Source organism: Crocuta crocuta, unplaced genomic scaffold (assembly GCF_008692635.1).
Source record: "Crocuta crocuta isolate KB4526 unplaced genomic scaffold, BGI_CrCroc_1.0 scaffold367, whole genome shotgun sequence".
Lineage (NCBI taxonomy): Eukaryota > Metazoa > Chordata > Mammalia > Carnivora > Hyaenidae > Crocuta > Crocuta crocuta.
In genome coordinates this window covers 4626784-4646300 of record NW_027527936.1, presented here as the reverse complement: position 1 = coordinate 4646300, position 19517 = coordinate 4626784, and the positions used below count along the sequence as shown (strand labels likewise).

Genomic DNA, 19517 nt, shown 5'->3' with positions numbered 1-19517 from the left:
GGCCAGAGATAGTAGTAGTTATGTTAGAGTAATGAGTTTATTGGAGATTATTTTTCTCTTTCCCAAACCGTACATGTTGGAATACTGTTACCCTCCTCTGCCACTCAGGGTTAATCATGCAGAAACCTGGCAGAAACAGTACGAAAGTTTAATAAAGAAACTATTAATTTTTTTAATGTTTATTTTGAGAGAGAGAGAGAGAAAGAAAGAGAGAGAGAGAGCATGAGTGGAGTAGGGGCAGAAATAGAGGAAGGCACAGAATCTGAAGCAGGATCCAGGCTCCCAGCTGCCTCAAACCCATAAACCGCGAGATCATGACCTAAGCGGTAGTCGGACTCCTATCCAACTGAGCCACCCAGGCACCCCTAAAGGAACTATTCTGTTTCCAGTCCTTTCCACCCTGGTTTCTGCAACTCTCCGTGACTCACTCAACAACTGAGCACCTACTTATTGTCTAGTTATAAAGAGCACAATGAAAGAAGCAACTATGTCAGGAAGCGTGAATCAAGGAAGGCTCCACCAAAGAGGGGTGACTGATTTATGTTCAGTTTTGAAAGTTGTCTGCCAAGACAACAGGGCCACAACATGTACAAAGGCAGAAATGCCCGGAATAGCACGATGTCTTTAGGAAATTACATGTAACTAACTCTGTAGGGCTGGAAGGAACATTGGGTGGGTGTGAAGGAACTATGAGAGAGACTTCAGTTAGATCATGCAGGGCTCCACTCTCCAAATGGGCTTTGTGTTTTGGAGCTATCATCAGATTTGAATTTTAGAGATAACTCTGGCTTCAGTGGAGACGGGATTGAAAGGGGCAAGTGTGGAGGCAGAAAAGAGCTAAAAGAAGGTCTTGGCTGGGTCGGTCAGCGATACCATGTCTCAGCATTGGCGTCTCCTAGCTCATACTTGGCCAGCGCCGTGCCTCCTCGGGATCTCCCTCCCTGCTCCTCCCCGAGGGCCCCGCGGGCGGCCAGGGAAGCAAGGCGTGGGGTGGCCCTGCCTGGGTGGTCTCCTGCCCCGCCCCCACCCGCGGCGCCGTTGCCTAGCAGCGGATCCGGCCGCGCGGCTCCGAGCAATTTGCGGACCCCTCAGCCAATGGGAGGGCGTCGTCCCGGCTCGCTCCCTTTTTCTGGGGCTAAGGACGCCTCCTCTTCACTGCGTTCTCCACCTCTAGCCTAGCGGGTTGTCGCGGGCGGGTAGCTCTGCCTGCGCGCGGGACTTACTCCGGCACCCACGCCGCCCTGCGCTCATCCCCCTCGCAGCCGCGGCTGCTCACCAGCATCCCACCCCTCACCCACGCCGCGCCTAAGCGGCCCCACTGAGTCCCGACGCCGGGCCCCGCAGGACAGGGGTACCAGGCCAGCCTATGGAGAATCCCAGATAACGCGAGTTGGGGGCGCCCACGCCCCCTATCCCCGCCAGCATGGCTGGGCCGCCGCCACTCCAGGAGCTGCCCCCTGTCTATACACCCCCAGCTCGAGCCGCATCACCTCAGGTGAGTGGAGGGGAAACTGGAGTTAGAAAGATTGGGACCAGGTCTAGAGACCCCAGGTCTGTCACTCAGCAAAATGTGGTATCTCTCAAGTGCAGGGTGTTACTGCCCACCCCTTAAGGGTGTGTGTGTGTTTCTGTGTCTCCTCAACATCTGGCCGGTGAGAGTGTGTCTGGGTTTCACCTCTGTCCACCTGAGAACAGATGTATGTGTATGTATTCTACTCTGAGAAAACGAGTCTGGGCCTTGGGTATGTACTGGGTGGGTGGCAGGGAATAGAGTTAAATCTTTTCCAAGTTTGGGCTTGTGTCTGTGTAGGTCCTACCTGTCCTGTATCCAGAAACCAAGAAGCTAGGGCTTGGGCAGAGGGTATACAAAAGGAGAAGAGGGAAGGATTTCATGCATTGTTGCAGTAATGCCTGGCTGACCCTTCTCTTTCCATCCCAGATCCTAGCTGGGAGCCTAAAGGCTCCACTCTGGCTTCGTGCTTACTTCCAGGGCCTGCTCTTCTCTCTGGGCTGCGGGATCCAGAGACACTGTGGCAAAGTGCTCTTCCTGGGCCTGCTGGCCTTTGGAGCCCTGGCACTGGGTCTCCGTGTGGCCATCATTGAGACAGACCTAGAACAGCTCTGGGTGGAAGGTGAGTTGTGGACACTAGTCATAGCTGATTGTATGTGGTGAGCCCAAGACAAGAAGAGGGTGAGGAGCTGGCTACTGCGTCCTAGTGGGCTTGGCTCTGGATCTGGAGGGGGTACCTGACTGCCAAAGCCTGGGCATCTGGGAGCAGTGCTCCATCCCACACCTGTAAATGGACACCTGCAGATGGTAGAGTCCTGTGAACAGGTATATAGAATAGTTATCTGTGAGTATGCGTGTGTTTATTTAGCAATTATTGCCAACTTTTTATGTGTATTTTTTACGGCATGGCAGGGTTTGTAAAGGCAACCAAAATAAGGCCCATCTTTCAGTAGCAAGGAAAGTAAAATACGTGCTGGGATACAATATACGATAGGGCAGAATATGATTACGTTGAGTAAGAGAAGGCAAGGAGAGATCACACCTGACCAGGAGAATCTGGAAAATTAGAACTGGGCTGCGGAAACTGAATAAATCATCTGGCAAGCCTCCACGGAGAGGTCCCATGCATCTTGGCCCCCTGCAGTTAGTGGGGAAAAGCGCCACAGGGTCTGCACTTTGAAGCAACAGTGAAGTCAGATGTAACCAAATCCTCACTTCCTTTTTTTTTTTTAATTATTTATTATTGAGACAGAGAGAAGAGAGCATGAGTAGGGGAGGGGCAGAGAGAGAGGGAGACACAGAATCCAAAGCAGGCTCCAGGCTCTGAGCTGCCAGCACAGAGCCTGACGCGGGGCTCGAACCCACGAACTGGGAGATCGTGACCTGAGCTGGAGTCGGGTGCTTAACCAACTGAGCCACCCAGGCGCCCCCAAATCCTCACTTCATAATGGAAGCATTAGATAAAGATGGTTTTGTATTAATAATTTTGGCATAACTCTCCGTTCCTGAGGCCTGGTTTCATATGTTAGCCCTTCAGTAGAGTCAAACTCTTCTCCGGGAAATTTGCATTTGTGGGCTCCCCCAAACCTCTCCCAGCCCTGGCCCACACCCAAAGGCAGGGCCAGGTTAGAGTCTCACACCCTTGAGTTGTTTCAAACTCTGGCAAGCCCTAGGATGCAGAGCAGATGTTTCTTGGAGCCTGCCTGCCTGCCTGCCTGTTGGGATCCCACACCCCATCCCCACCCTGCCCCAGCCCTCTGCAGGCTCACACATACATATACACTCCAGGCCAGCCCTGGGGTCCAGAGCAGATGTTTCTCTGTGCCTGCCTGCCTGCCCCCAGCCCCAGGACGCACATGTGCATTCACACACATACACATACCCCCACCCACACCACTGCTGCCTGGGTGGTCCCAAATGACTGTTGGATTTCCTGCTACAATAAAAGCTGTCTCCCCCCTCTTCCTCCTTCTCCATTTCCCAGATCTTTCCCATCTAAATACTGCTTCAACCTCCATGTTCCTTATCCTCTCTCCTATTACTCCAGCACAGGACAGGCTAGATCCCACCAGATTTTGTCTGCTGTTTGTGGAGGGGAGATATAACAGGGTGGTAGCCAATTCCTAGAGCTTTTTCCTTTATTTCAGTATCCTGCTGTGTCCTGTATCATCTAGAGCTGGGGGTGAGGTCAAAGCAATGATCCTGACCTGATCTTTTCTCTGTACATGTATAGTTGAGGCTTATCCCGGCAATGCCCTAGGCAATGAGGAGCTGATCAAGGTGAGGAATGAAGAGTATTTCTCTATTCCTTTCCTGTTTTGCTAATACAAGAAGCAAAGAAAAAGGCAGAACACTGGCCATCAGAGTTCTGGACCAGAGTTCAGGGTCCCTTACAGCTCTGCCATAGTGAGAGACTTGTCCTTACTGATCAATTTTTTTTTTTTATATTTTTATTTATTTCTAGGAGAGAGAGAGAGAGACAGTGTGAGCAGGGGAGGGTCAGAGAGAGAGGGAGTCACAGACTGAAACAGTCTCCAGGCTCTGAGCTGGCAGTCAGCACAGAGCCCGACGCGGGGCTCGAACCCATGAACCGTGAGATCATGACCTAAGCGAAAGTCGGACGCTTAACCGACTAAGCCACCCAGGCGCCCCTGATCAGTTTTAAAGCTAAAAGGCCCAGAGATAGATTGATCTCTAAAATAAAAAGACACAACACATAGCCCAACCAGTACTTACAGGACAATGAGAGAGATGGTTTGAAATTGGAGCTGTCCCTGAAAACAAGGAATATGTAGCCATTCTATCTAGAAGGCAGGGTGCAACATATCAATTGGTGGAACCACTATCCACTCAAAGACCCAAGGCTGACACCTTGGGAGTCAGCCTCAGTTCTTCTTGCTTACCTAACTGGTTAGTAAATCAGCAAAATTCTTCTTTCTTAACCTTTCTCATAAAAGACTCCTCCATTCCACCCATGTGCCTTTGCTCTAGATGAGGCTTTTCTCAGTCTCTAGTAGTACACTCCTGATTGTATCATTTGATATGCTTGTATCCACATGAAAGAGAAAAAAAGGAAAGGAGGGTCGGAGAAAGGAAGGAAGAAGACTGATTTATTATCCCTGTTACAAGAAATCTGGTCGTACACAGTAGAGAAGTTCCAGGATGGTTAATTCAGCAACCTAAGGCATCAGTAAGGACACAGATTCTTCCTATCTTTCTCCTCTGCCTTCTTCAGCATGTTGGGCTCTTGTCCTCAGGCTTACCACCTCCTTGACCCAAATGGCTATTGCAGTGGCAGAAAAGGGACGTCATCCCATCCTGTGTGGGGAAAATTTTGGAAGTGGGGAAATTTTACTAGAAGCCCCCCAGCTGACTTCCCATTTGGTCACTTTGGCAAGAACTGTGTAGCATCATATGCCTAAACCCTTCACTTGGCCAAGGCAATGGAATTACTGTGATTAACTAATCAAATTCCACCCCGAGGCTGGGGAGGGATCCAGCTGCCCTGAATCATTGGGCCTTTCAGAGGATGGCCAACAAAATCAGTCTGTTAGAGAAGTCACCAATCTTCTGCAAGCCTCACCTTCAACTCTGCCTCCACACTGCCCTCCTGTGGTGTATCTAAATCTGGCCAAGTCCATCCCCTGCTTAGAGCCCTTCTACCACTTTCTATTAGGTTCTGGGGAGATTCCAGAATCGAGTTCCTTATCACACATTCTAGACCCTCCGCAACTCTTGATTTCTTCTATAGCATTGTCTCTCCCTCATTCAGCAATGCTGAATCTTTGACAGTTCCCTACACGTAACTTGGCCCAGAATGCCTTTTCCTGACCTTCTTCCCCTGGCCAATTCCTATTCATTCACAGTTCAGCTCCAGAACATACTGTTAGGTGATTAAAAAAAAAAAAAAAAGTCAGGTCATCTCACTTCTCTGCTCAAAAGCTACCATGGCTCCCAGTTAACTCAAAGAAAGCCTATGTTGCTGCAATAGCTTACAGGCCCTTGCATGGAGAATTTCTGGACTCAGGATTATGAACATTTCTCAGGGTCTGATACATATTACAATATTGCTTTCCCCCAAATATCATACCAAATTACCCTCTGGTGGTAGATAAGAGTCCACTCCTGTAAACCAGCGATGAGTGCTATCAATCTTTTTATTTTTTTCTAATTTTATAGACAGTAATTTATTGCCATTTTAATTCACACTTAATAGTATTACATATAAGGTGGGTTTTTTTTCCATGCTGGCCAACCAGTTATATTCTCCCTTATGTAAATGCACAAAAACATTTAACAGACTGTTAATATCTACTTCCCCATTCCTCCTTCCCCACTCAATCTTTTTTACTCCAGTTCTTTCTTGTTTTTCTGTCCCACAATCTCTTTCCCAGCAACTAACAATTCCTTATCTGTACCTACTAGGTGCTGGGCGGTTTCCTAAGTACTTTGCCTGCATTGGTTCTAATTCTACCAAAGTAGGCATTTTCCCCATTTGACAGATGAGGAAATTGGGGGTCAGAGAGACTAAGTAATTTGCCCCAAGTGCAGACTAGGAGTCAGAGCCAAGGCTCAAAGCCAGGTCTGTACAGAGCTTCCAGGCTCTTCCTTCTACCTGCTGTCTCTTCGTGCCTGCACAATACATCCCAGTTCATCTGTTTTCATGTCTATCATCATCATCGTTGTCAGCAGTTTACCTTTTTCTTTTCCTCAATTTTCTGAGAATTCCTTATTTTCTTTGATGTTGCGCTTTACATTGCCAGTGTTTCTCTTCCTTGCTTGCTTTCTTTTTTTTTTTTTTTTTCAGTTTATTTATTTACTTTGAGAGAGAGCAAGCAAGCAGGGGAGGGGCAGAGAGAGAGGGAGAGAAAGAGAATCCCAAGCAGGCTCCACACCGTCAGCACAGAGCCTGACAGAGAGCTCAAACTCACAAACCATGAGATCATGACCTGGAGACGAAACCAAAGTTGGACTGACTGAGCAACCCAGGCACCCCTCTCTTGCTTTCCTGATAGCTCTCTGAGTTCCTTCCTTCGCCTGTGCCTCCCTCCCCTCAGCAAATTCACTTACTATGAAGAACTTATTTCTGTCCCCTCCTGTCCCTCCTTGTAGCAGCTCTGGCCTAAGCCTGGTGAAATAAACACTGCAGTACAGTACAGGCCTGGGGAAGGAGGAGAGTCAGAAAAGGAAGCAAAATATGGGGAAGCAGGCAGCATGGCTGTGGGAGACTATTCATGAGAGAGGGCCAGGAATGTGATTTGAGTAGAGAAATGTGAGCAGATGAGCAAATCTGTGTTGGGGGGTTATCATGAGTAAGGAGATTATATGGGTTTGCTGACAGGGCAGAGCCTGCTTAGGACTCTTTCTCTCCCTCTGCACCCCGCCTCCCACCCTGCCCCAGTCCACACATGCGAGTACATGGGCTCTCTCGTTCTCTTGCTCTCTCTAAAATAACAGAAAAAAGAGAGAGAAAGAGATTGGGGGGCATGATAATCACAGGTGGGGCCGGAGTCTCAAAGAAGATATACATGTGGGCCCCGGGGAGGCAGTGATAAACAGAAACAGGCCCCGGACAGGTGGAAGCAGAACTGGGCCTAAGCCCAGACCAAGTCCATAAAGCCTCAGGGGTGGTTTGACACTTGCCCTCACCCTCCTCCAAACCACAGGCACGCCATATCTCCTCGCAGCACCCCTCCCCTGCCAGGCCCCAGTTACAAAGCATGACTCTGTGGCCAGTACAATGCTGGACTTGAGGGGTGCCGAGATCAAGGAGACCGAGGCAGGCCTGGTGCTGGGCCTCCCTGTTGCCTGGACAGTGAGACCGGTGAAAGGGAGCTGGAACCTTTTCTTCCCCTTGGTCCACTTTGCTGTCACCTCTGCCGGGGTACATAAGCTGATTCCAGGTACTTCTTGCACGAGTGGCAGCAGTATGTTAACAGCATCACACTGAAAGACTATCTGATCCTCTCTCTCTCACCTGTGCTCCCACAGGGCTCATTATTACCAGGCACTCCCATCCCACCCTCTTGGCAGAACAATTTGCAAAAAGACGTATGGCTATAAAGCATTGCCCGGGACAACCTGAACTAAGAACCAGCCCTAGAGCTAGACCTCTCCCTTTAGAAGGCCCTCCCAATGGCAGCCTCTCTATTGGTCACTTTTGTCCCTCCTTGTCTTCCTCACCAGAGCAGAGAGGGACTGAGTGAGGGCTCCTTTACCAGGATACCACCAAAACCCCAGCCCCAACCCAACTCATACCGACCTCCGGTTCTGAAGTTTTTTGCTCCAAACCTAGCCAACCTGATTCATACTTAAAACTTAGACACACAAGAATATAAAGCCATACAGCCGAGGTCTCTCACTTCCTGCAAAGCTCCACGTTCCAACCAGAGGGCCAGGAGCCTGCGGAGTCAGCATGGCCATCATGGGAAAAGTAGGGGCTCCTTTCAGAGCACTTCTCCCATTTGTCCTGGGAGGCCTCAGCAGGCTAGGGTCCCACATTTCCCAGAGCTCCAATCCACTAAGGCTCTTTTCCCCCAGCTTTCTCTCTCTGTCTGGCAGTGGGCAGCCGGGTGAGCCAGGAGTTGCATTACACCAAGGAGAAGCTGGGGGAGGAGGCTGCATACACTTCCCAGATGTTGATACAGACCCCACACCAGGAGGGGGAGAACATCCTCACGCCTGAGGCACTGGGCCTCCACCTCCAGGCAGCCCTCGCCGCCAGTAAAGTGCAAGTATCACTCTATGGAAAGTGAGTCTGGCTGAGTCCCTGAGCAGCTGGGAGTGAGGCACGCTGTGGCAAGGCTGGCATGGGAATCTCCCTCTTCTGCTGACCTCTTGTGCCCTGGCTATTCCAGGTCCTGGGATTTGAACAAAATCTGCTACAAGTCAGGAATTCCCCTAATTGAAAATGGAATGATTGAGCGGGTGAGTACCCTGAGCTATTCTTTGAGATGGGGTCAAGGTGGAACCTTTTCTGCAGCAGGGGAGGGTTCTCGGAGATGGGGAGGCTAAAAGTCAGGAGGGGAGGGGAGGGGGTTGCAGAGGGCATTCTACAGAGATCATGGAGAAAGGAGCCTAGGGACAGGACTGATGTGGCCCGGGATGTCCCTGGCAGATGATTGAGAAGCTGTTTCCGTGCGTGATCCTCACCCCCCTCGACTGCTTCTGGGAGGGAGCCAAACTCCAAGGGGGCTCTGCCTACTTGCCGTGAGTGCCACCACAGCTGCTCCCAGGCCCTGCTTCCTAGGCCGGGACGTTCCCAGCAGAAGAGAGGGTGGGAATAAAGATGATGATCAAAACCTTACTAAGGGCCTAAACTACCTGTCAGGCCAGGGCCAGACTGCCCCAGGGCTCTCTCCACATCCCCTTTCTCCTCTCCTCAGAAGGAAAGGCAGACTGGTCTTATTTAGACAAAACAGAACAAAGATCTGAACAAAGGAGGAAAAAAAAGATCCCCAGAAAGAGACTTTGCCCGGGAGAGTTAACTAAGTACCAGCTAAGCTGTTGCCAGACAAAAACAAAACCTGTTACAGGCAGGTGTCCATATGTTATGTATTAGAACCAAAGATAGATGCTTGGGAAGGGACTCAGTGGGGCTTTTTCTCGGTCTTGTTCATGTATTAAGTACTATCTGTCCTCCATCTCACTGCAGCAACCTGGTAGGCTCATGTAGCCTGGGAGCTCTGGGAGGCTCAGCCTTGCGCACCCTTCATATGGAGGGACAAATGAGCAGCTAGGAGGAGGGTAGGGTACAGCAGGGGTTCCCCTAGCAGCATTTTGGAGGGAGGGAATTGATCCTTTATCCTCAACCAACCACGAGCTCTTCCCTCAGTGGCCGTCCTGACATCCAGTGGACCAACCTGGATCCAGAGCAGCTGCTCAAGGAGCTGGGCCCTTTTGCCTCCCTTGAGGGCTTCAGGGAGCTGCTAGACAAGGCACAGGTGGGCCAGGCCTATGTGGGGCGGCCCTGTCTGCACCCGGATGACCTCCACTGCCCACCTACTGCCCCTAACCATCACAGCAAGCAGGTGAGTTCCAGCCAGGTTTGTCAGGGAAAGGCTATTTTCCTTCCCTTTCCCTTCCTCTTATGTTCTGAGAGAGAACAGATTGTGCTCTGTGCTCTGTCTCCCGTTTCCTGGACATTGTTGCCCTGCCCTCACTGTGCTAGATACCTAGATACCCTTCCCGGTGAATTCTCCTAAGGAACCCTCAAGTGGTATATGAATCCCTTTGTCCTTTTCTAAGCCCAGGAAACCTGGACTTCATCAAAATAGATTTGTACAGAGAAACTGAGGACAAATTAGCTAAGCACAAGTATCATACCTAGTTTCCTGAGTATTTCTGTGGGCCTGTGAGTGTAAACCTTTTTTCCAAAACCCACCAAAGTTATTCTAGCTCTTCCCAGAAGCCTATTTCCAGGCCTCTGCTCCCTCTTGTGGCCTCCTTCCTGCAGGACAATAGCTGTTCACTTTCAGAGTAGATAAGAGGCTCAGAATACTTATCTACACTCCAGGTTACGGACCCCATGGCAGGCATGCTTCTTGGTGGTACCAGCCCAGGGACCCACGGTTACCCACAGCCAGGGCCTTGAGTAATAAACTTCCCTCTTGTCTCCCTCCAGGCTCCCAATGTGGCTCAGGAGTTGAGTGGTGGCTGTCACGGCTTCTCCCACAAGTTCATGCACTGGCAGGAGGAACTGCTGCTGGGAGGCATGGCCAGAGACTCCCAAAGACACCTGCTAAGGTAGGGCCTCCCTGGGGGCTGGTAAAGGGGCCCCAGGCATGGGAATCCACACTCTGATTCTAGGCAGCTCCAGCAAAATCCCCTATACAGCCCCTGCTGGGTGTTCAGTCCAGCTCTGCTCCCCCAACTCCCCTCTACCCCTCACCAGGGCAGAGGCCCTGCAGAGCACCTTCCTGCTGATGAGTCCCCGCCAGCTGTATGAGCACTTCCGAGGCGACTACCAGACACATGACATCGGCTGGAGCGAGGAGCAGGCAGGCACAGTGCTGCGGGCCTGGCAGCGGCGCTTTGTGCAGGTCAGTGTGCAGAAGGGCAAAGGCCGTGCCCTGAGGCCGCTCCCTCCTCCCACCCCTCAGCTCCACCCTGTCTCTGCAGCTGGCCCAGGAGGCCCTGCCTCAGAATTCGTCCCAGCAGATCCACGCCTTCTCCTCCACCACCCTGGATGACATCCTGCACGCTTTCTCTGAAGTCAGTGCTGCCCGTGTGGTGGGAGGCTATCTGCTCATGGTGGGTCCTGCTCCCCGCACCTTACCCCAGCCTCCACCCAGTGCTCAGCCAGGGAGCCGCTGCCCAAGACGGTGCCCTCTTTCCCCACAGCTAGCCTATGCCTGTGTGACGATGCTGCGCTGGGACTGTGCGCAGTCCCAGGGTGCTGTGGGCCTTGCGGGGGTGCTGCTAGTAGCCCTGGCAGTGGCCGCGGGCCTTGGGCTCTGCGCCCTGCTTGGCATCGCCTTCAACGCTGCCACTACCCAGGTACACCAGAACTACAGGGCACGCTTGGGGAACATAGTCCAGGCGCAGCAGTTCCTCCAGCTGCCCACCCCTCTGCCCCTCCAGGTGCTGCCCTTCTTGGCACTGGGCATCGGTGTGGATGACATATTCCTGCTGGCACATGCCTTCACAGAGGCTCCACCTGGCACCCCTCTCCAGGTGAGGCCTCGTTCTCTAGCCTGGGCTCATGTGAAGCTATTTAGCGTAGGGTTAAAAGCCTCTTGGCTTAGGTGACCTTTAGGGCTGGTCATTAACCTGTCTACGCCTCTGTTTCCTCATCTGTAAACAGGGATAACAATAGTGCTTGTGCCATGAGGGTTGTTGTGAGGATCGGTGATAACTCAAGCTGAGTGCTTAGAACAGTGTGCATGACACGTGTACGGTACTCAGTACCTGTTTGCTGCTGTGTGGTTATTGTCCCTCCTCTGCCATCCCAAGCTCCCAAGCTTCCCCTTCGCTCTATCTTGAAGACCCATGGCTCCTCCCCTGTCCTGGCAGGAGCGCACAGGCGAGTGTCTGCGGCGCACAGGTACCAGCGTCGCACTCACATCCATCAACCACATGGTTGCCTTCTTCATGGCTGCCCTAGTTCCCATCCCTGCACTGCGGGCCTTCTCCTTGCAGGTGAGGCCTCAGGAACAGGGCCCAGGCTCAGGGTGAGCATGAAGCGGGGGTGGGGGGGGCATGCTTCATCCAGCCTTTGTGTCCCTCTTGTCCATCCCCCAGGCAGCCATAGTGGTTGGCTGCAACTTTGCAGCCGTGATGCTTGTCTTCCCAGCGGTCCTCAGCCTGGACCTGCATCGGCGCCACTGCCAGCGCCTTGACGTGCTCTGCTGCTTCTCTAGGTACCGTCCCTGCATCCCCACCCCCACCCCACCAGGCCTTACCTCCTCTGGGCCCCATCACCTCCTGTCCCCTCACCAACATTTCCACAGATTTGCCATCCCCCACTCTCTGCCTCTTCCAGCCCCTGCTCTGCCCGCGTGATTCAGATTCTGCCCCAGGAACTAGGGGATAGGACAGGACCAGTGGGCATTGCCCACCTGACTGCCACTGTTCAAGCCTTTGCCCACTGTGAGGCCAGCAGCCAGCATGTCGTCACCATCCTGCCTCCCCGGGCCCACTTGGTGCCTCCACCTTCTGACCCACTGGGCTCTGAGCTCTTCAGCCCAGGAGGGTCCACACGGGACCTTCTAGGCCAAGAGGAGGGGACAAGGCAAAAGGCGACCTGCAATTCCCTGCCCTGTGTCCGCTGGAATCTTGCTCATTTCGCCCGCTATCATTTTGCACCCTTGCTGCTCCAGTCACACAGCAAGGTAAGACTCTAGGCCTGGAGAAGTTGGGGTGTGCCAGCGCAGAGGCTTAGGTGTCTCTTTGCCCCGAGAAGGGTAGAGGGTCCACCCCACCACCTGAAGGCTGGGGCGCATCCCAGCTTAGTTGCCATTTCCCACAGGCCATGGTGCTGGTGCTCTTTGGGGCTCTTCTGGGCCTGAGCCTCTACGGAGCAACCTTGGTGCAGGATGGGCTGGCCCTGACAGATGTGGTGCCTCGAGGCACCAAGGAGCATGCCTTCCTGAGCGCCCAGCTCAGGTACTTCTCCCTGTACGAGGTGGCCCTGGTGACACAGGGTGGCTTTGACTACGCCCACTCCCAACGCGCCCTCTTTGATCTGCACCAGCGCTTCAGTTCTCTCAAGGCCGTGTTGCCCCCGCCTGCCACCCAGGCGCCCCGCACCTGGCTCCACTATTACCGCAACTGGCTACAGGGTGAGAGGCAAGGCAACTGGCAGGGAGGGCTGCTGCGGGCAGAAGCCCCCGGGGCCACAGGCCGACCATACCCTATCTTGTTCTCCCCTAGGAATCCAGGCTGCGTTTGACCAGGACTGGGCTTCTGGGCGCATTACCCGCCACTCATGCCGCAATGGCTCTGAGGATGGGGCCCTGGCCTACAAGCTGCTCATCCAGACCGGGGATGCCCAAGAGCCTCTGGATTTCAGCCAGGTTGGAAGGGGGCTGGAAGGGTCAGGAAGCACAGAGGGGCTCTAGGTCCCACGGGCCCAGGCCTTCAGCTCTCTCTGCCCTGCAGTTGACCACGAGGAAGCTGGTAGATAAGGAGGGGCTGATCCCACCTGAGCTCTTCTACGTGGGGCTGACCGTGTGGGTAAGCAGTGACCCACTGGGCCTGGCAGCCTCACAGGCCAACTTCTACCCCCCACCTCCCGAGTGGCTGCATGACAAGTATGACACTACGGGGGAGAACCTTCGCAGTGAGTCTGGGGGGTAGCCCAACAAGAGCCTCAGCCTGGGCCCAGACAGGCCCTACCCTAAGGCCCTGCCCACTCCTCCTCATGCTCACTGGCCACCCCCCCTCTCCCCGCTGCCCCCTACCCTCCACAGTCCCGGCGGCCCAGCCCCTGGAATTTGCCCAGTTCCCCTTCCTACTGCATGGCCTCCAGAAGACTGCAGACTTCGTGGAGGCCATTGAGGGAGCCCGGGAAGCGTGCGCCGAGGCAGGCCGGGCCGGGGTGCGTGCCTACCCCAGTGGTTCCCCCTTCCTCTTCTGGGAGCAGTATCTGGGCCTGCGGCGCTACTTCTTGCTGGCTATCTGCATCCTGCTGGTATGCACTTTCCTCGTCTGTGCCCTGCTGCTGCTCAACCCCTGGACGGCTGGCCTCATAGTGAGTCCTTGCAGGGATGGGGCAAGAGAGACCCATGGCTCCCCAACCCTGCCCCACCCAGCCCACCATCCCTTCTCCCAGGAGCCCTGGGTGAGCCCTGCCTTCCCCAGGTACTGGTCCTGGCGATGATGACTGTGGAGCTCTTTGGCATCATGGGTTTCCTGGGCATCAAACTGAGTGCCATCCCCGTGGTGATCCTTGTGGCCTCTGTAGGCATTGGTGTCGAGTTCACAGTCCATGTGGCTCTGGTGAGCACAGGCACTGGGGGATGGGTGGGCCAGCTGATTAGGTGTTCAGCAAATATTTGTCAAGCACCTACTATGTGCTAGGTACTATTTAAAGATTGGTTTCAAAGCCCTGTTTGGGTGCAAAAAAAAACTGGGGACACAGGGGCGCCTGGCTGGCTCAGTCCATAAAGCATGAGACTCTTGATCTTGAGGATGTGAGTTCGAACCCCATACTGTGTATAGAAAACATACATACATACACAAACTGACTTACGAGAAGAGTCAGGGATATAATAGCAATACAGACAGCATTTATCTTCAAGGAGCTTATATTGTAGAGGGTAGAGACAAACAATAAACATGTAAACAAGTAAATAAGCAGGCATTTCAGCAGAAGATGGGACAAAGGCCTGGCCAAAATGGGGACTGAATGGAAGGTGAGAAAATAGGAACCAACAATTCTTCTGGATGGCTTTACTGTGAAGGGATTGGAGAAATGGGGGATGGTAGCTGGATGGCAATGTGGGCAAAGGAAGGATTCTTCCAAGATACAGATGGTAGAAGTGAGGCAGGCCCAGCCTCTCCCAAAACTCTGGCAGAGGAAGAATGGGAGCAGAGGTGGGGGCCACAGACCAGCTATGGTTAGACCCCACAAACAGCTCCCTTCTTTTTCTACCATAATAGCCCTGTTATTATTCCAGTTGTAGGAACAATATATAAGAACCTTGAAGGAGGGAAAAGTCAGCACACAGAGAAGTAAAAGAATTAGGAATCCTCTGAAGTTCCATCCAAACAAGTAACTGTAACCATTTGGTGTCCATCCTTCTGGACCCTGGATCAAAAAACTTTCTGTAAAAAGCGAGATAGGAAATATTTTGGGCATGGCAAGGCACTGAATCTCTGTAGCAGTTCTGCAGGGGTAGCACTAAAGCAGCCACAGAAATATGTAAATGAGTGGGTGTAACTGTGTTTCAACTAAACTTTATTTACAAAAACAGGTGACAGGCTTTGTTTGCCAACTATTTTAGACATCTCTGTGTCTCACCAGACAGATCTATACAGTGTTACCTAAACAGACTCATGCAAAAATAAATAAATAAATAGACTCATGCATACTTCCTGGACAGTTTCCAGGAGCTCAGTTTACCTGACCTGTGAGCCCTAAGGACAGATGAGAAGTTGGGGGCATCGCTGGCCAAGGAGCACCTACAGGGCCTCTTTTTTTTCCCCCAGGGCTTCCTGACCACCCAGGGTAGCCGGAACTTGCGGGCTGCCTGTGCCCTAGAACACACATTTGCTCCTGTGACCGATGGGGCCGTCTCCACATTGCTGGGTCTGCTTATGCTTGCTGGTTCCAACTTTGACTTCATCGTAAGGTAGGGGAGGCCTGGGGCAAAGAGGTAGGGACTGCCTGTGCTGGCCACACGGGCTACCTAGGCTGACCACTTCCCTCCACACAGGTACTTTTTCGTGGTGCTAACAGTGCTCACACTCCTGGGCCTCCTCCATGGGCTCATGCTGCTGCCTGTGCTGCTGTCCATCCTGGGCCCCCCACCAGAGGTGACCATACCCTCCCCCTGCTTCTAGCCCAGTGGATGGGGTGGGACAGGCCAGGGAAGAGATGGAACCATGACAAAAATCTCCTCATTGGCCAAAAGACACACCTCAACTCACAAGAACTCTTTCCGGGAGGTCATCCGAGGGTGGCAGCCTCTCCCTTTGCCCAAACACCATGTCCCTGCCCCTCAACTTTCCTGGCTTCTTTATGGGACCCACCTCAGCATTTAGCATCCAGAACAACATGCAGAGTTTGTCCCAAGCCTTGACATCTTGTCCCTTGTCAGCTCTTAATATCCTGCTGGAAGCCAACAAGGGCCACAACTTCCCAACAATCACAGTGATGCACCAGTGAGCTGCTGAGGGGACTGACATCCTGGTACCCGTGGGCTCACTGGGACTGGTGTCTCTCCCAGGTGGTACAGATATACAAGGAAAGCCCAGAAGTCCTCAGTCCTCCAGCTCCACGGGAAGGAGGACTCAGGTGGGGGTTGTCCCCCAGCCTGCCCCAGAGCTTTGCCAGAGTGACTACCTCCATGACAGTGGCCCTCCACCCACCCCCGCTGCCTGGTGCCTACGTCCACCCAGCCTCTGATGAACCCACTTGGGCCCCTGGTGCCACACAAGCTGTCAGCAGCTCCAGCAACCTCAATTCTAGGGGACCATGTCCAGCCACTGGGTGAAAGAGCGCCTGAAGCATGGAGACCCTGCTTGGGTCACATGAAGTCACTGGGAAGCAGTGGGTGGGTTAGCGAATGCAGGACGGACACCCGGGGAGCCCTGCTGCTGCTGTGTGCCTGCGTTCCTTCTCCTGCCTCAGTCACCACGGACCTCCCTGACGCCCATACAAAGCCAGCACCCTCTGGGCCGGGAGCGCAGCCTGGCACACTTGGTTCTGTGTTGTGCCTTCCTGCGTGGGGGTAGAAGCCAGCACCTCAGGCTGCAGTACAGCCCTTTTCTCCTCGCCCTCCCCTGTGCTACTGGCCCCTCGCAGATCAAGCCTGAGGGATCCTCTAGCACCCTTGGCTGGTCCTGACCGCCCCCCTCCCCCCACTGCTTGGTAACTCCTGAGTAGGCTGCCTATATCTCTGCCCTCCTCCTACCACATAAATTATTTATATGAAGATGTTTATTTTTGTAGTTTGTATAGATTTTAGCTATGCTGAAAGTTTTATTTTTAAAGAGTGAAATATATTCTATATGAACTCATCTCAAATGACTTGGTGCTCTTCTTTCAAACAAACTTGGAAGTCTGCAACTAGAGGTAAAATGGTCTAAGTTCCTGGGCTACTCTACTCCTGAAAGGGAAAGGCCCTAGGTTCTAAATCTTCGTCACATTTTGTTGGTCTGTTTATTCACCTGGCAAGTGAAGATGATATTCAGCAAATATATTGTGCTCATATAGTTGGTAACAGGACCTGGGGTAAGTGTTTAGTATACAAAATGATACAAATGTTTTTGGTGAAACTCTGCTGTGTGGCTTTCAGAGCCATCATAATGCAGCCCTGCACACCTCTCCAGACTCACTGCCCAGCTCACTGTTTCAGCAGCATGGGTGAGGGGGGGCTGGGGGGAGGGGCAGAGCCATGCAACAGGTAGAAGGTAAAATGGAAGCAGAGAAAGTGGCCAACTGAAGCAGAGATGGGAACAGCAAGGTCTGGGGAGACATTTTAGGAGTTTATGTCTAGACCATCCTCCAAGGCAAGAGGCCTCTGCAAGTCAGCAGCCTGGTGGATTAGTGCGGAAACTGTCCAGAAACTGAGACTGTGCTAGCTGCCAGTGAGGTGCTGTAGTGAAGCTGTCTGTTCTGTTCTTGTACAGAGGGCTAGAAGATTCTGGCCACACTTCTGGGCTAGATTACAGCACCTCACCCTATGAGGTGAGGGAGGTCTTTTATTATCCTTCATCAACTATTCCAGGGCTCAGTCTCAAGTGATACATATATGCACGCTAGTTTCCATCCCCCCACTTACCAGGAACAACCCCACCTTAAGGGCACTGCCTTCTCACACCCCACCCACCAGGCTAAAGGCCAGAAAATCATGTTCTGACTAAATAGGAAATAAATGAATTAAATACATAAACAAACCTACAGCAGTGGAATCAACACGAAAACGCCTAAAAAGACCCTGAGTAGTTGGCTTTGAACCTAAAGTAGGGGGTGCAAGGGATGGAGGCTCAATTTCAAACTAACCAATAGTGTCTGCGTCACTATGGAGGGCTTCGGGGTGGAGCAGGAGAGCATCTAGTGCAAAAGGTGTCGGCCTACTGTGCTGCTTAGCAGCAGAGGGACCCAGGAAAGTTAGTTAAATTCACTGTGCTTCAGTGTTTTCATCTGTGAAATGGGAAGATTAGAGCCTATCTTGCAGGGTGCTATTTTTTTCCCTCAGGATTTTCAATGAAATAATTTATGTAAGCAATGACCTGGTATCTCACAGGTGCTCCCCAGTTTTGTAGTGTATATAGATATTAGCTGTGATGAAGGTTTTTGCTCTGCTTAGGGAATAACCCTGAAACGTCGAAAGGTGGTGTGGCAGCAGCTAAACTGATTCCAGCCGACCGGAGCTCGACCACCCCAAGAATGCTCAATCCAGGGGCACGAATCACCTCCAGTCTCGGAGATAAGTCCCAGGGCTTGCAGGGCAGCCCACCCTGTGTGGCACCTCACACTACTGGGCCCTCTGACTTCAATTCCCTTCCATGGCTCCCCATCATGGACAAGAGAAATCTAAGCCCTTTCCAGGCTCAACTCGCTCTGGCCTCTGCCATCACCCCAGCTCTCTCCCAGACAGTCCTAGCCAGACTCACACTCTCATTCAGACTCACCACACTCTAGACAGGTTGGATTACTTTCAGTGTGTGCCTTCCATAATTTCAGACACCATTCTCTCTGCCAAGAGCACTTTTCTTCCTTGATGGAACCATCCTTTAATATAAGTTGGATGCCATCTCTTCCAGGAGGGGTAGTGATGTGCCTCCTACGAAGTCCCATGGCCCCTGAGTGTCTTTGCTCCACGCTTCTGCTTCTGTCTCCAGCACTGGTGGGGGGCACCGGATGGGGGAGAGGGGTCCCCGCCGGTAAAATAGTACTTCAGTAACTGGGACCAACAATTCCAGCCCCTTGGTAAAGAGCTCGGCACATGCACCGGAGAGAAGCGCCCTTACCTCTCGGGGGAAACCGGGCACGGGTTCGGGTTCCCGTGAGGACCGCAGAGCTCCTAGGGAGGGATCACACCGGCGCCAGCCTGCCTCCACAGCTGGTGTCTCCCACCAGCCCGGAGACGCCTGTGATTTGCATACCCATGGTGCACCACGAAAAGACGATTTCTCGATGCTGGAGTTCCAGCCCCACCAAGATTATCTATGCTATTTAGTGCATACTTCCTGTTAGAAATATATGGTCTACTTAAATTCCAATCAGGAAGCACGAACTCCGCAGACACTGAACAACCATAAGCGTGCTAAGTGTTGTCTTGCTCTAGAGAGTTCCAAGGTAAAGCAAGAGGGCATACTCTGGTTTCTCTTCAGATCGCATAAATCTTTCGCCTTTTACTAAAGATTTCCGTGGAGAGGAACAATTATGAGTGTTTACCCAATTTTTTGAGGCCTCATTTTGAGGCTCACTTAGTGGTTAAAGAAAGAGAAAGCAAATAAATTGCCTTCATAGCCTGTGGGACCTTGCCTTTTCTTGGAAATATGATTGGTTGAAACTTTTGTGGTGTGTGGTTAGTGGAAACAAGCCCTGAAAATTTTTGGATAAGTAATACAACTGGGTAAGTAACTTAAAGTTTCAGTGGTAAGTGCTCTCTGTTAAAGAACGTGAAGAAGTATAATGAGAAGAGGTGGGGGCTAGCTGCTAAATGAATCCTGAACTTTAAGCCCTGCTTCTCCTGCTAATTTGCATCTTTTATAAATTTACAGCCACCACCAGGTCCCAGTGATGGCCGTATTCAAAGCATATGCTTCTTGCAACCACGTTTTACTTCCTCCACCCTGGTCCTAGAAGAGCTCTTGATGGATTCGTACAAAA

The 19517-nt window shown here is 52.2% G+C and overlaps 1 protein-coding gene and 1 non-coding gene across 2 annotated transcripts; both read left to right on the top strand.

Moving 5' to 3' along the window:
* Positions 1-1423: 1423 nt before the first annotated feature.
* PTCH2 (patched 2) lies at positions 1424-16611 on the top strand. The gene is made up of 22 exons (XM_077752203.1): positions 1424-1495; positions 1940-2132; positions 8072-8261; positions 8368-8437; positions 8628-8719; positions 9345-9540; positions 10134-10255; positions 10404-10551; positions 10631-10762; positions 10853-11008; positions 11093-11185; positions 11525-11650; positions 11753-11871; positions 11994-12342; positions 12480-12792; positions 12884-13026; positions 13112-13292; positions 13423-13703; positions 13814-13951; positions 15164-15306; positions 15391-15490; positions 15904-16611. Exons 1-22 carry the CDS (start codon positions 1424-1426, stop codon positions 16168-16170), a joined length of 3624 nt encoding a protein of 1207 aa, XP_077608329.1. The 3' UTR covers positions 16171-16611.
* Positions 16612-18995: 2384 nt separating this feature from the next.
* LOC144221681 (U5 spliceosomal RNA) lies at positions 18996-19108 on the top strand. The gene has a single exon (XR_013332141.1). It is a non-coding gene; the product is annotated as a U5 spliceosomal RNA (small nuclear RNA).
* Positions 19109-19517: the final 409 nt, after the last annotated feature.

What these genes read in the sequence shown, in the direction of transcription:
- PTCH2 (XM_077752203.1), top strand. Translation starts at nt 1,424, where the DNA reads ATGGCTGGGCCGCCGCCACTCCAGGAGCTGCCCCCTGTCTATACACCC. An exon ending in GGCAGCGGCGCTTTGTGCAG is followed by an intron (nt 10,552 to 10,630) that starts GTCAGTGTGCAG and finishes CTGTCTCTGCAG; the next exon opens with CTGGCCCAGGAGGCCCTGCC. An exon ending in CACCTGGCACCCCTCTCCAG is followed by an intron (nt 11,186 to 11,524) that starts GTGAGGCCTCGT and finishes CTGTCCTGGCAG; the next exon opens with GAGCGCACAGGCGAGTGTCT.